Source organism: Loxodonta africana, chromosome 12 (genome assembly GCF_030014295.1).
Source record: "Loxodonta africana isolate mLoxAfr1 chromosome 12, mLoxAfr1.hap2, whole genome shotgun sequence".
Classification (NCBI taxonomy): domain Eukaryota; kingdom Metazoa; phylum Chordata; class Mammalia; order Proboscidea; family Elephantidae; genus Loxodonta; species Loxodonta africana.
In genome coordinates this window covers 99,174,353-99,187,941 of record NC_087353.1, presented here as the reverse complement: position 1 = coordinate 99,187,941, position 13,589 = coordinate 99,174,353, and the positions used below count along the sequence as shown (strand labels likewise).

Sequence of the window (13,589 nt, the reverse complement as noted above, 5' to 3'; positions counted from 1 at the left end):
GCACGCCGCGACGAGCCCCGCGCGCGCGTGCGCAAGACCCCCCTTAGCGTTGCCGGGCGTTCAGAACTTGTTCACCGCAGAGGTTCCTGGGACCAGGTGAGTAAAAACATTCGTGGTACGTGAGCATCTGCAGTTCTAGGAGCCCTTTCCCTCACTGCCTGTGACCCATGTGAACCATTCGCTCCCTTTTATATTCAGGTTGGTGTTCCCCTCGTTAGCCCGCATCATACCATTGCAAGACCACAGGAAGGGTTTCCACTTAATGTTTATTGCACTCCCTGTCAGCAACTAAGCCTTGAAAATACAAAGCTATGGAACACACACGTACACCTTCAAGAAATGCATAACTACAGCAACTATGTAAGAACAATTTTGCGGAAACAGGAGATTCAACAGTGATTAAAGTGAGAAAAAACTGACGCTGAAAGGTGTGGAATGAACATTTAGGCTTAAGCAAAGGTAGAGAGGCACAAAAATAAGGTCAGCCTTCATCTCCGGTAACGCTAGCTGCCTTGCTGGCCATGTATTCAGCCATCTCTCTATCTCTGTTCCCTTGATCTCCATTTTTCCCCGTTTTATACTTGCAGCTTTGCCTCCCTCAGTTCCAGTTCACCGGTCTTTCCACCTACTACAAAGTATAAACTTAACTTGGCAGGGGAGGTCTACATTTTAGCAAAGCTACTTCAAAAGCATGAGAAGTCAATGGAACCAATATTGTACTCATAGGAGTTCATACTAAGGAAACAGATGCTTTCAAAAACTTGTTACTTATGTGTTTAAGTACTCAGTACAGAGCTGTTGGATAAACTAACATACATCTACTAACAGCCACTCTAAGAAAGATGTGACAGTCTGCTTCCATAAAAGACTTATTAAAGCCTTTGAAAACCTTATGAGGCAGTTCTACTCTGTCCTATAGGGGCACTATGAGTCAGAATCAACTTGAAAGAGAACAGGTTTGTTTTTTTTTTTTTTTGGTTAATAAAAACTTAAGCTGTTAAAATTTGTTTTTGAAGGAGCATTTATTAACAAGGTAGTTAACATATGCTTATCTAACATTTATTTTATGCCCCTGCAGCTAACACAAAACCACCTGGCTCAGTGGGTCAAAAGGACTTGCTTTCTGTGTATACACTTCAGTGCATTTAAAAAATACTGTGATCAGAATTTCAGAATTTGAATAGGTGACAATGATCGCCTGTTTTCATATGGGGAAAGAAAATTCCTTTGAAAATTATTTGAAGCTTGGACAAAAATTCCATAGCCACATTCTTAGGATCACTCTGCAGAGTCTTCATGATTCAGACGATGTAAGAGAAGCTTCAATTCAACCTTTTAGAGAAGACATTCCAGCTCGCATGATTTCATCAACCAGGAGAATGTTGGTAGCAATCACAGTGCTGAAAAGGGGACAAAACCAGATGGCTCAGATTTGAGACACAAACCCTAATTCAACTTCCCATTTCCAACTGAACTGCATGCATTACATCCAATTTAATTTCCCTTTCTTCTGCCACACGTAAGAGGGCTAGTTTAATTTTTACGCTTTTAGTTTACATTTTTATAAGGTGAGAGGAGACAATTAAAAAAGGACATAACCTAAAAGTTATTATAGTTTTGGCTTTCCCAAACTTACCAGGAATGAAGAAGCTGCTTCTTTACACAATAGTTATCCCATATGCCTGCTTCTGCTGCTACCATCGGCTCACCTAGGAAGTAATCCACTCTTCTTAAAACCACATACAGGATGTCAAGATCAGAACATATGGCTCACTACTGATTACGCATCTGCACTATTATTTATTATGGGAATCCCACAGCTCCTAGCAGTCCTGTTATCTACTCCAAACCAGAACTCCCATCCACAGTATACAAGTGGCTCATCGCTACCTGGAAGACCTCAAGTGACAAAGCAGCTCTCTCTGATGGCCAAGTGTTTCACCATCCTCAGTTATTTTGCCGCTACTCTGTACTTGTATCATTTTCGTTACATGAGCCTAAGACCAGGGCTTTAAATTTGATCTGGTTAAATGTCATGAGATTTGATCTCATCTTTCAACATTATCTGCTATTCTTTGCCTTTTCCACCCATGAATATGATCACTTAATGTATTTGATCATCAAAGTCCCTGATTAAAAAATGGAATAGGGCAAGCCTAATATGAAAATCCTTCACTAAGTACTACCCTAAAACACCTACACCACTCAGCAGTACCCCAACAAATTTGTATTCTTTGCAATAACTCTAATGTCTACTCTCTTAATTATGACAACTAGCTATCCCATTTTTATGTATCATATTTTATTCCAATTTGGAACCCAGAGTTCCCAATAGTACTGGTGTCAAACTGCAAAGCCACTCTCCCAAGATTCTTAAGGTCCCATTCTTGATTGTTCCTGGCTATACCTCACCTGTATTATCTAGTTCTTCCCTTTCAAATACTGGATTATCTTACCTGTGTTCAAGTCTACACCCACAAGTTGACCAGATTCTGCATGTTCTGCTTGAACTTTTACTAGTGTCTCCTGAAGGTCAAAACCAGAGTTCTGAGCAAGAACCTAAAGTAAACAAATATAATTCTTCAAAAGACACAACCTAAGAATTATAGACATGACCAAGTCTATGATAAACCCACAATGCTTCCAATCAATTATTGAGTGAAGACAGTACTATTTATGTTCACTTCACAGACTAACTAAACTTATACAATACTGACCAGCTCCCTAACCCACTCTAAGTGTAGCAATACACACGTCATAAACGACACCCCCAAATAAGCATACAACAGAAAATGATACTCAACTAAAACAAAAAACCAAGCTCATATATTAGTACAACTCCATATGCCACCAGTTCTCTTAGAATAGTTCTCTCTTGCCATTTGCAACTTTTTTCAGACATCAAAGTCTCCCTTCCAGAGGCACCAAGTACATTTCGATTGTTAGGGATTTCTGTTCTATTGTCAGGGAGAAAACCAACCATGCTTATCCAAAATCCACACCACAGTACAGTTTAGAAAACTGACTGTTAAAATATTCACACCTTGGGAATAATGAGTAACGCATCAGCAAACGCTTGGACTCCAAGCTGGGCCCTGCCCTTGATGCTGGGCTTGTATTTAATCAGAGCTGCTGCCATTGCCACTTCCACTGCACCAGCACCTGGAACCACACAGCCTGTTGGGGGAAAAGAGAAGTGCTAAGCTACACAGAAAATAAACCTATAGAATCAATTGTAAGGGGAGAAATAGGTGTTTATTAATGAAAACACACACACATGAAAGTCATTTACTGACAGTTCACGATACCCACAGCAAGACAAATAATGCATTTGGAAGCCGTAATATAAGCAACTAGCTTATTTAACAGAAAAGTTACATTTAACCAGCACTGAGCAGCTCTTGAAAGCTATTACTGTTATTTCATTTATTTGTATTCACCTTTAATAATGATATGCCATGAGAAAAAGTTAGCATACATCATAAACATTTTAAAGGGAAGATGATACTTTTGCATGGTGTCTGGCTGTGCAAATTACTGATAAAAAGAACACAGTATTCAGCCATGCTTTTAGATAGCAGAAAAGACTCAATTTTCAAAGGGCACTGGATTTTTCCATGCATTACGTTTTAAGACATCTTAAAATCTGAACAAAGTGAGGATCTCACCATCATCGATAGCATTTTTGACAGCCCTCAAGCCATCTCTTATAGCATCTTTGATTTGAGTGAGCGTGTGCTTATTTGGTCCTTTGATCAACAGTGTGACAGACCGAGGGTTATTGCATTTCTCAATGAAGGTGAACTTCTCTTCTCCCTGTGTGTAGAAGGGATGTTATTTCCAAAACAGGATTTAGTTGTGAAGAGTGAACTGGGTGGAAGCTTATGGAGAGAATGATAAATAGGATATTAATGGAATAACACTAATCACATTAAAGCAAATCTCTTAAAAAGTCACATATAAAAGAAATGTGATTTTCCTGCCAACGGCTTTTCATTATCACACACAAACCATCAAAATGTGTATCAATAAAGCAAAAACCCAATCCCACGTCTGACTTGAGTCTTACCACAAAGGGACTCGTAAATCTTCGGAATAAAACACACTCACCAACGTGTACTCATAGACGAGTCCGGCACGGCCCAAACAGTCAGCGTTTAGGTCATCCAAGGAATTTAGAGCCACCCCACCACAGGCAAGTGTCAGCCTGAAGTTTAAGGTTTTAAGAGAGACACATAAGCACTATTATTAGTTACGTACAAAGAGAAGATTTTTTTAAGAAGCGGTCTTTTAGAATTACATACTAAAATTATATTCTAAACAGTTCCACACTCAGCACTCCAACCCAAGAGAGACCATCCCCTTCTCAGCCAACTGAACCCTAGTCCCTTCTCATAACCTCTGCATTTAAACCACCCTCCCCAAGTCAGCAAATGCTCCTCTGATGTGAAACCCAAAGGGCGTCGCATACAGTGACACTTAGTTTCATGCGTTTTGATTTCTGAGGAAATCAAGTACGGTCTATGTAAAAGTCAGCCTGGGTCCAGCCCTGAATGGAGGTGTTTCTGCTGACCTCCAGCAAGTCTAAAAGAACTAATGTCAGCGTGAAGGTAGACAACAACTCTTCACGGTGGTGAGCCATTTGGGAGAAGTATTTCTCTGAAACCCCTTGATGCTAGTCCCCTAAGAAAAACATGTACAGACTGTGTCACGATTTAAAAATAAAACAGAGAAAGAAAAAAGGGTAACATCAGTTAACTTGCAAAATAAGGAGCATTCACATTACTCAGATAACCTGCGCCCATACCTCTCCATGTTTCTTCGTTTCGCCCTGCGCAGAGCTACTATGCCTTCTTTTGCAAGGGCATCCAAGGAAAAAGGATCAATTCCCTGTAATGGAAACGAAATTAGTTTCAGTATCTTGTACCTTAACGACTTAAAAAAAAAGGATGCTACAATCTAGTTTATGAAACCAATTTACATTTTCACTTACCTTCTGATTAATAACAACAAATCCTTTATTTGAATCACCACAGACTTTCTTTTTCAGTTCTATTATTTTGTTAACTCTGTCTTCGATGAATTTTCTTTCAGCTTTTACAAGTTTCTCTCTCTCTTCTGCACTCTTATAAAAGAAGCCAGAGTTCACTTCTCTATTAAAAAAAAAAAAAAAAAAAAGATACCGTAGAGAAATGAAGTTCTGATACGCAGATGACCCTTGACAACATCAGGCTGACTGAGGTCACACACAAAAGGACAAAAACCCTATGGTCCCACTTATACAACATCTCTAGAGCAGGCAAACGCATAGAGATCAAAGTAGATGAGCGGTTACAGGGGCTGGGGGGGCGGGGGAGGGTGAGGAGTCACTGCTTAAGGGACACCGAGTTTCTGCTCAGGGTGATGAAAAACTTTTGGTAACGGCTGCATAACATGGTAAATATGTCACTGAACTGTACCCTTAAAAAATGGTTAAAAAGGCAATTTTTGTTATAGATGTATATGTTACCATAATACAATGTTTTAAAAACTCAAGTGAAGGAACGGGGGAAAACGTTTTAACAATTTTTTTAAGGAGACTGAGGCGCAGCCTCAGAAAGTAGGCTCGTCTTGAGAGTTCACAAATAGTCACTGAGCTCTGGTCCTGGCCCAGCGCACTGCCAGGGGTTATTTCCTATAATCCTCTCAAACCCAAGCGAGGCATTACTGTGCTGACACATGGGAAAACTCTCTCTCAGAGAAGTGTCTCGCACATAATACCAAGCTCCTTCACCCTCCTGGGTCCATTTTTAAGGGATCATACACTCACGTTTTTTCATATTCTAAGGACACATTGCATGTGAGGATGTACGCATCTTCTACTCTCTTCTTCATGTCAGGATGCCGGGCCCCATGGTCCAAAACGAGCCCTCTAATTAAGCTGTTAAAAACACGTTTAAAAGGCTTCATCGTGACTGATCTCCAGATGGGGTGTAACATAAACTAGCAAGGGTACACTGAACTGAGACTATATGACAAATTTTTACATAACCAGCTTCATTTCTTGAATTATCTGAACAAAACTTGGGCAGGTTCGACAGAGAAAATTGCAAATGTTCACAACATGTGAAAAACCAGTACTCCATAACGTAACGAAAAAAACAAGCAATCCAAGCCAAAAAAAGTGACCACTTCTCTTGTATAAAAAAACTGTCTCAACTGGTATGCTATCACATTGTGATCACCTTTTAAAAAACTGTGTTTAACTAAGACTTTCAAAACAAAATTTTTAATTCCCAGCTGTCTCCCATTATGCTTTTGTGCCTAAGCAGTTGAATAAATGCCCAGTGACTGAACGATCATTCCAGAATGATCATTCCAGCCATAAACACAACCTATCATTAACCTCATTTCAAGTGGAATTCTTACTAAGAGTTAGTACGGTATTCATCTAGGCAATATACACAATCTAAAAATAAATAAGCCAAAAAAATACATATTGTATGAAACACCTGCAGATTTCTAAATCCCTTGTATTTCCTAGCATTCTACCACATACCTTGTGTCAGTTTCAGATTTATGTTTCATCTCCATGATTTCAACCATGAAAAGGTCAATAGGTTCATCTTGTTTTTTGATGGCCAAAATGGAGTCAACTACAGCCTACAACACAAGTATAACCATGAAATAAACTCAATTCAGAAGCTGAAAGCAGTTTGACTTCAACATCTCTAAATTGATACAAGCTTTTTTCTATGTGCTAGCAGTATGTTACCTGCAAAGGCCTGAAGTAATTGACACGTCTGAAATTCTATCATTTGTAATTACCTCAAGAACTGAGAACATCCCTCCTGCTAGTTTATTAAAAATACTGGTAACAGTAAGTATTTTAATAATAAAATCTCCGTTTTATACTTTTACAACCTGGTCAGGTATACTATTATTTGACTTTCTCATGTTATTTTTTAGAGACACAGGTCAGGTATCATTACCGCAAACATCTTTATTTTTACACAAGTATCTCCAAACCAAAACACTGAACCTATTTATTTCACACACTATGATACGGTGAAGACTGCAGATAGCACCTTGTGGGTGGAACTGTTAAGTCCACTGATGTCTCAGGTATCAGGCATACTCTGAACTTCATACATACCTCTGTTAAGACGTCGGCAAGCTCAGCATGAACTTTAGTGTGCAGAGATGTTCTGGCCACATCTATAAGTGTCTGTCTGTCCATCTCTTTGCTTACTTTGATTTGTTCCAAAAACTGAAGTGCCTTTTCCTTTGCAGCTTCAAATCCTTCAGTTATTATTCGGGGGTGCAGACCCTATAACAAACACGCACGTATAAAACACCCCCAACAGTGGTGTTATTCAATTAAGATGCCAACTACAGTTCACGATAAAGTTCAAATATTTTTGAAGAGACATTCTCGAAGAGTCACATCCTTTAGTACAATTAAAATGTGCTGACCTTTTGAATACATTTAAAAGGATAAATACTCCTTCCAATGCAGAGGAAAAGAACAGATGTTGCTCTAGCACAGAGTCAAGGCCAAGGGAACTATAAAGCACACTTGGGTGTTCACTGTGCAAACCACCAGGGATAAAGTCCAAACCCAAAAACATGTCCTAACAACTTGCAGTCAAAAGACAGGAACTGTATACCTTTTCTACAGATAATCTGAAATTAACTCACATAGTTTACTAACAAAAATAATTAAGGAGGCTAAGAGTCTGGTTTGTCTTCCCAGGAAACTCTGACACTAGATTAGTACTCACTGAGGTTTATTTTAGTCCTGAAATTATTAACTGTTAAAAAGACTGTGGGATTCTGACTTAAGTTTCAACTTTTGGTTGGCCGTTTTCCTTATACTTAGCCCTGAATATTCCATTTCTAAATACCAATTATTAATGTCTATATATAAAAAAAAGATGGATATAAATTACATATGTAATTCAGCTTGATAAAAAAAAATATCTTCTCATGCCCGGGAAGATTTCCTAACTTTTCCAGCTCACAACAAATCTACGTCAGACCAGGATGAAGACTGAGGTTCCCAGTTTAAGAGCCTGCTCTTTACATTCTACGTATGCCCACAGCAACAATGAACATATCAATTACTATAAATAAAACTCAGATATTTCCTATACACGTTACAAGTCAGAACCCTAAGAGTCATGTATACTTCAGAAATGTAGAGATCCGCCTGTTTCAGCAACTCGCCGATGATCAGGACGTTGGAGGTCGTGCCATCACCCGTTATGTCATCCTGGGCTGTTGCTACTTTTGCTATTAAGGAGGCTGTTGGGTGTTGAATTTGCTGAAAGTAGAAGAAAACACTTAAATGACTTAAAATAAAGCAATCAAAATACACCTCGAACAAAAAGTGCTACCTACCTGAACAAACTGTCAAAGTGCTTGACTACATACTACTGTGATTAAAAAGCTATCATTAAATATTATTGCATAACAATTATGATCAAAACATTTTTATGTACAAATTTGTTACATCTCAGATTATCTCCGTTAACTGATGAGGAAACACGAGGCTCAGTGAAGAATTACCTTTCAGAGTAAATGATACAGCTAACAAACAGTAACAACCATTTCAAATCCAGGCCCAAGTCTCAGGCTCTTTCAAGAATAAGCTAGGTCAAGCAGCCATCTAAGATGCATCAATTGGTCTCAACCCACCTGGAGCAAAGGAGAATGACGACCACCAAACATGCAAGGTAAATAGCAGAATGAAGACCACCAAAGACACAAGGTAAAGATGAGCCCAAGAGACAGAAAGGGCCACATGAACCAGAGACTACTTCAGCCTGGAACCAGAAGAACTAGATGGTATCCGGCTACCACCGATGAATGCCCTGACAGGGCCCTGACAGGGAACACAACTGAGAATCCCTGATGGAGCAGGAGAACAATCGGATGCAGACCTCAGGTTCTCATAAAAAGACTAGACTTAATGGGTCTGACCGAGACTGAAGGGACCCTAAAGGTCATGGTCCCCAGACCCTCTGTTAGCCCAAGACTGGAACCATTCCTGATGCTAACTCTTCAAACAGGGATTGGACTGGACTATAAGATAGAAAACGATACTGGTGAGGAGTGAGCTTCTTAGCTCAAGGAGACACATGAGACTATATGGACAGCTCCTGTCTGGAGGGGAGATGAGAAGGCAGAGGGGGACAGAAGCTGGCTGAATAAAAAAAAAAAGGCTGAATGGACACAGGGAATATAGGGTGTCTCATTAGGGGGAGAGCAGCTAGGAGTAAATAACAAGGTGTGTAAGTTTTTGTATGAGAGACTAACTTGATAAGTAAACTTTCACTTAAAGCGCATTAAAAAAAAAAAAAGGATAAGCTAGGTGCCTTCTGAAATGAAAGCTCAGCAGCCTCCAACATTACGTGACATTGACCAAATAACTTAAAAAGCCCTTGCAGCAAACACCATCAACAGATGCAGAACCACTGTGTGGACAGGTTCTGGAAGAACAGGATATTCACCATGTCTCCAACATCACCCCACGAAGACTCAATTACAAAGGACTGAATCAAGGATCCTGCAGGGCATCTGGTTTTCATGCTGCCTTACCCTCCTTTAATCTAGAACACTTCCCTAGCCTGTTATGTCTTTGGAGATACTTTTAAGAATTCAGGCCAGTCATCTCACAGACTATCTCATTATCTAAATTTGCTGACGTTAAATATTTTTGCTAAAAACACCACACAGGTGTCACTGTATACTTCTCACTGTGTAAGGCACAGGGGGCACATGTCAAATTACAGACCTTTCTGTCCATAATCTGGGAATACAACCATCATAAGGAGCTATAAAGGACATTTAAAGGGACAACTGTGAAAACAAATAGGGACCTTGTACTAGACTATACTGTATCAATGTTAAATTTCTCGGGCTTTCTTAACTAAGGTGGGGGCTACATGCGTTCAGTTTAAAGTTATAAGTTAAACTGCAAATATTTTCTTTTTTTGTTGTATTTCACAATAAAAAGGAAATAAGCCTCTGACCAAAGAATCGCAAATTTTATGAAAGTTCTCTGTAATAACACTTTTTTTTATGGAGATACAACTCTTCTGACTGACCTCACATTTAAACTATGGCTCCAACTGGTCCCTGCTGGCAGGGACCGCCATTTAAAAATAAACGAACTGCTTCTAACTCACACAAAAAAGACCAGACTTACTGGTCTGACAGAGACTGAAGAAACCTGTGGACACCCTTTTACCTCAGTACTGAAGTCACTCCTAAGGTTCACTCTTCAACCAAAGATTCGACAAGCCCATAAAACAAAATGAGACTAAACGGGCACAGCAGATCAGGGACAAAGACGAGAAGGCAGGAGGGGACAGGAGAGCTGGTAACAGGGTACCCAAGGTAAAGAAGGGGAAGAGCGTGGACAAGTCATGGGGTTGGCAACCAATATCACAAAACAATACGTGTATTAATTATTTAATGACAACTAATTTGCTCTGTGAAGTTCATCTAATGTACAATAAAAAATTAAAAAAACAAATTGCACCTTCTAGGTTAGCTAGCCCTTACTAACGATATTTATAAACACATGGATGTTGGTGACATGCTGTATTACTACCAAAATCCTAAATTTTATTCTGAACACAAATCACAGGCAACACACTTCCTCTTTCTGAATTTGAACTGTTAGATTTCGAGAACTCAGTGATAATTAAGCGTTCATCTCAAAAATCTCATATTCCAGGTCATTCGCCCACCAGTTTCTGTTAACCACTCTTGGTTTTTACAGATTTTACCATAATAAAGTTTAATAATTACAATCCCTTAACCAAAATTTTAAATGATAAAAGACTAAGGATTCACATTTCGGTCTGTGCGGCTGCAGGGCTCCCCACCGTATTGTTCCTTCGGTGTTATTACTGATGACACTCTTTTCTGCTCCTTCCCTACTCACAACCTGCCGACCCATATTAACTTTCTCCTACCTGAAAAACAGACATTGGAAATTTTGCTACAAATCAAAAGCCCTATGGAAAATCAAGCCACTCTGGATGTGGACGAGATTTCTCACCATTTCATGGAGCAGCACGTTGCCATCCTTAGTCAGCTTGATGTCTCCGGCACCAGAAACAAGCCTGTTCAATGGAAACGAATCAGTGTGATTCCCCCCACCCCTCAAACGGAGAGCAAAGCAAACGTCCCATAAAAGCCGGGCTTTTCCCAGATTCCCGGGGGCCGCGGCTGCGGGGCTGGGTCCCTCCTCCCGGTCTACAGAAAGGCGTACCCCGGCCCCTGAGAACGCGAGCCGGGAGCTCGCTGTGGCTGGAACGTGCGGGGCGAGCGCACGAGGGCAGCTTTGTTCTCCGCGGAAACGGCACCGACAGGAGGAAACGGCCACGCTGGCGGGAGGCCCACGTGGAGGCTCGCAGGCGCAGGTTCGAACCCGGGGCCCGCCTTCCCGCCGCGGCGCGTGGCTCGCGGCCCCAGGCCCGCCCTCCGCCAGCCCTGACTCACATCTTCATGGTGCCCTTGGGCCCCAGGTTGGTCCTCAGCACGTCCTGCAGCCCCCGGGCCGCGCTGATGTTGACCGCCAGCGCCGCCTGGGCTCGGGCCACCTCGGCCTTGGGGTTCAAGGTCTTCACGGCCGCCATGGTGGGCGCAGTAGAGGAAGAGGATAAGACCTGACCACCGGAAACCCCAAGGCCCACTCAGCGTGGACGGGAGGCAAGATCCGCACCCTTCTGGAAAAGTCGGGCGAGCCCGCTCCTCCCCCAGCGTGCCTGCGCGCCGCCATCATTGGGCCGCCGCTAGGCTAGGCCCGTTCATTGGGCCGCGGGCCTGTGGTCCCGCCTTCCTCTCCACATCCGCATCCGGGTCCTGAGCGCCATTGAGTCCGGGCACAGTGTGGCCCCGGCAGCCCTGGGCCGAAGGGGTTCCGCTGTGGCGCTGGGCCCGGAGCCTGGGACCTGAGAACAAGGTGGCTGGGTGTGCAGGTTGTCAGTTTGTGGTACTGTGGGTCTTGTGTGTTGCTGTGATGCAACACACATGCTTGACAAAGTAGAGATTCAGTGAAAAAGAGGAAGACCGTCAGCGACATGGATTGACACAGTCGCTGCCACAGTGGGCTGAAGGTAGCAACAATTGTGAGGATGGCACAGGACCGGGCAGTGTTTCGTTCTGTGGTGCATAGGGTCGCTATGAGTCGGACCTGACTACAGGACACCTAACAACAACAACATATACATGTGCATATGTGTGTATATATTTATACATTGATACATATAACTCACATATCCCATGTGAATTAAATTCTAGAGCAGAAAAAATGTATAGCGACAGCAGATCACTGGTTGCGTGGGGGAGGGTGGGGGGAATGGGGGAATTGACTCCAAAGGGGCACTGTGTTAATTCTCCAGTGCTGCTAAAACAAGTGCCGCAAGTGGGTGGCTTTACAAACAGAAATTTATTCCCTCAGAGTGTAGGAGGCCAGACATCTGAATTCAGAGTGCCAGCTCTAGGAGAAGGCTTTCTCTTTCTGTCATCTCTGGAGGGAGATCTTTGTCACTTCTGAGGTTCTGCTCCTGGGCGATCTTCATGTGGCTTGGCACCTCTCTTCCTCCATCTCTGCTTTTCTTACTGGTTTAATCTCTTTTATATCTCAGAAGAGATTGACTCAAAATACACCCTACTCTAATCCTGTGTCATTAACATAATAAAGACCACCCATTCCCAAATGGGATTATAACCACTGGCATTGAAATGAGGATTCACATCACATATTTGGGGGGACATAATTCAATTAATAACATTCCATCCTTTGCCCCCCCCCCCAAATTCATGTTCTTGCCACGTGTAAAACACATTCATCCCGTCATACCATACCAAAAGTCTTAAATCAACTCCAAGTCCAAAATCTCATCTTCTGAAGCATCTAAATAAATTCTGGGTGAGATTTTAGGTTTATTCCATCCTGGGACAAAATTCCTCTTCATTGTGAGCCTGTGAAATGTAGACTACAAGTTATCTGTTTACAAACTACACTGATGGAACAGGCACGAGGTAGACATTTCCATTACAAATGGGAGAAATTAGAGGGAAAGAAGGGATAACAGGCACCAAGCAAGCACAAACCTCAGCAGAACAATTTACATTAGCTCTCAAGGCTTGAGAATAATCCTCCGTTCCTTGGTACCATCTGGGCAATGACCCTGCCCTCCAGACTCTGGGTGTTGGACATGCTCCCTGGATTCTCAGAGGAGGCCGTCCAGACCTGGGCTTTGGCTTCCCCTTCCAGGCCCATTGGGACAGCATCTCTGCTCCCTTGACTTTCGGTGGCCCCATTCTCCTAGTCCATCTTAGTGGTGACCCCACTCCCTCAGTGCTGGTAAGCCCCATTTTTTTGTCACTTGGACATGGCAGACCCACCCCCTCAGCTTTGGGTGGTGGCCCCACCCCCCTGCACGACTTAACAGCAGCCCCATGCTCCAGAACGGAGTTGGCAAAGATTTGACTCTTTGAAACCTAGGAGGCTGTGGCCCCACCTTTGAGATATAGGAGACATGGCCTCACCCTCTGAAACTGAGAAGACCCTACTTCCAGTGCTCCTT

General features: G+C 42.2%; 1 protein-coding gene and 2 non-coding genes across 3 annotated transcripts; all 3 read right to left on the bottom strand.

The window, feature by feature from the left end:
• Nucleotides 1-1,003: 1,003 nt before the first annotated feature.
• On the bottom strand, nt 1,004-11,728 carry CCT6A (chaperonin containing TCP1 subunit 6A). Its single transcript, XM_003416538.4, has 14 exons — nt 11,497-11,728; nt 11,054-11,117; nt 8,171-8,305; nt 7,136-7,309; nt 6,539-6,642; nt 5,810-5,920; nt 4,994-5,153; nt 4,808-4,890; nt 4,111-4,207; nt 3,669-3,816; nt 3,044-3,177; nt 2,457-2,559; nt 1,637-1,709; nt 1,004-1,400 (listed from the first exon to the last, which is right to left on the bottom strand). The coding sequence occupies exons 1-14, from the start codon at nt 11,631-11,633 to the stop codon at nt 1,328-1,330; spliced, it is 1,596 nt and encodes a 531-aa protein (XP_003416586.1). The 5' UTR covers nt 11,634-11,728; the 3' UTR covers nt 1,004-1,327.
• LOC111752455 (small nucleolar RNA SNORA15) lies at nt 3,429-3,568 on the bottom strand. The gene has a single exon (XR_002787384.1). It is a non-coding gene; the product is annotated as a small nucleolar RNA SNORA15 (small nucleolar RNA).
• On the bottom strand, nt 7,444-7,577 carry LOC111752456 (small nucleolar RNA SNORA22). The gene has a single exon (XR_002787385.1). It is a non-coding gene; the product is annotated as a small nucleolar RNA SNORA22 (small nucleolar RNA).
• Nucleotides 11,729-13,589: the final 1,861 nt, after the last annotated feature.

Coding starts and splice junctions, on each gene's coding strand:
- CCT6A (XM_003416538.4), bottom strand. CDS start 11,633: ATGGCGGCCGTGAAGACCTTGAACCCCAAGGCCGAGGTGGCCCGAGCC. Junction 8,306..11,053: donor ACGTGCTGCTCCATGAAATG/GTGAGAAATCTC, acceptor TTCTACTTTCAG/CAAATTCAACACCCAACAGC. Junction 2,560..3,043: donor CGTTACTCATTATTCCCAAG/GTGTGAATATTT, acceptor TGTTTACTTTAG/GTTCTTGCTCAGAACTCTGG.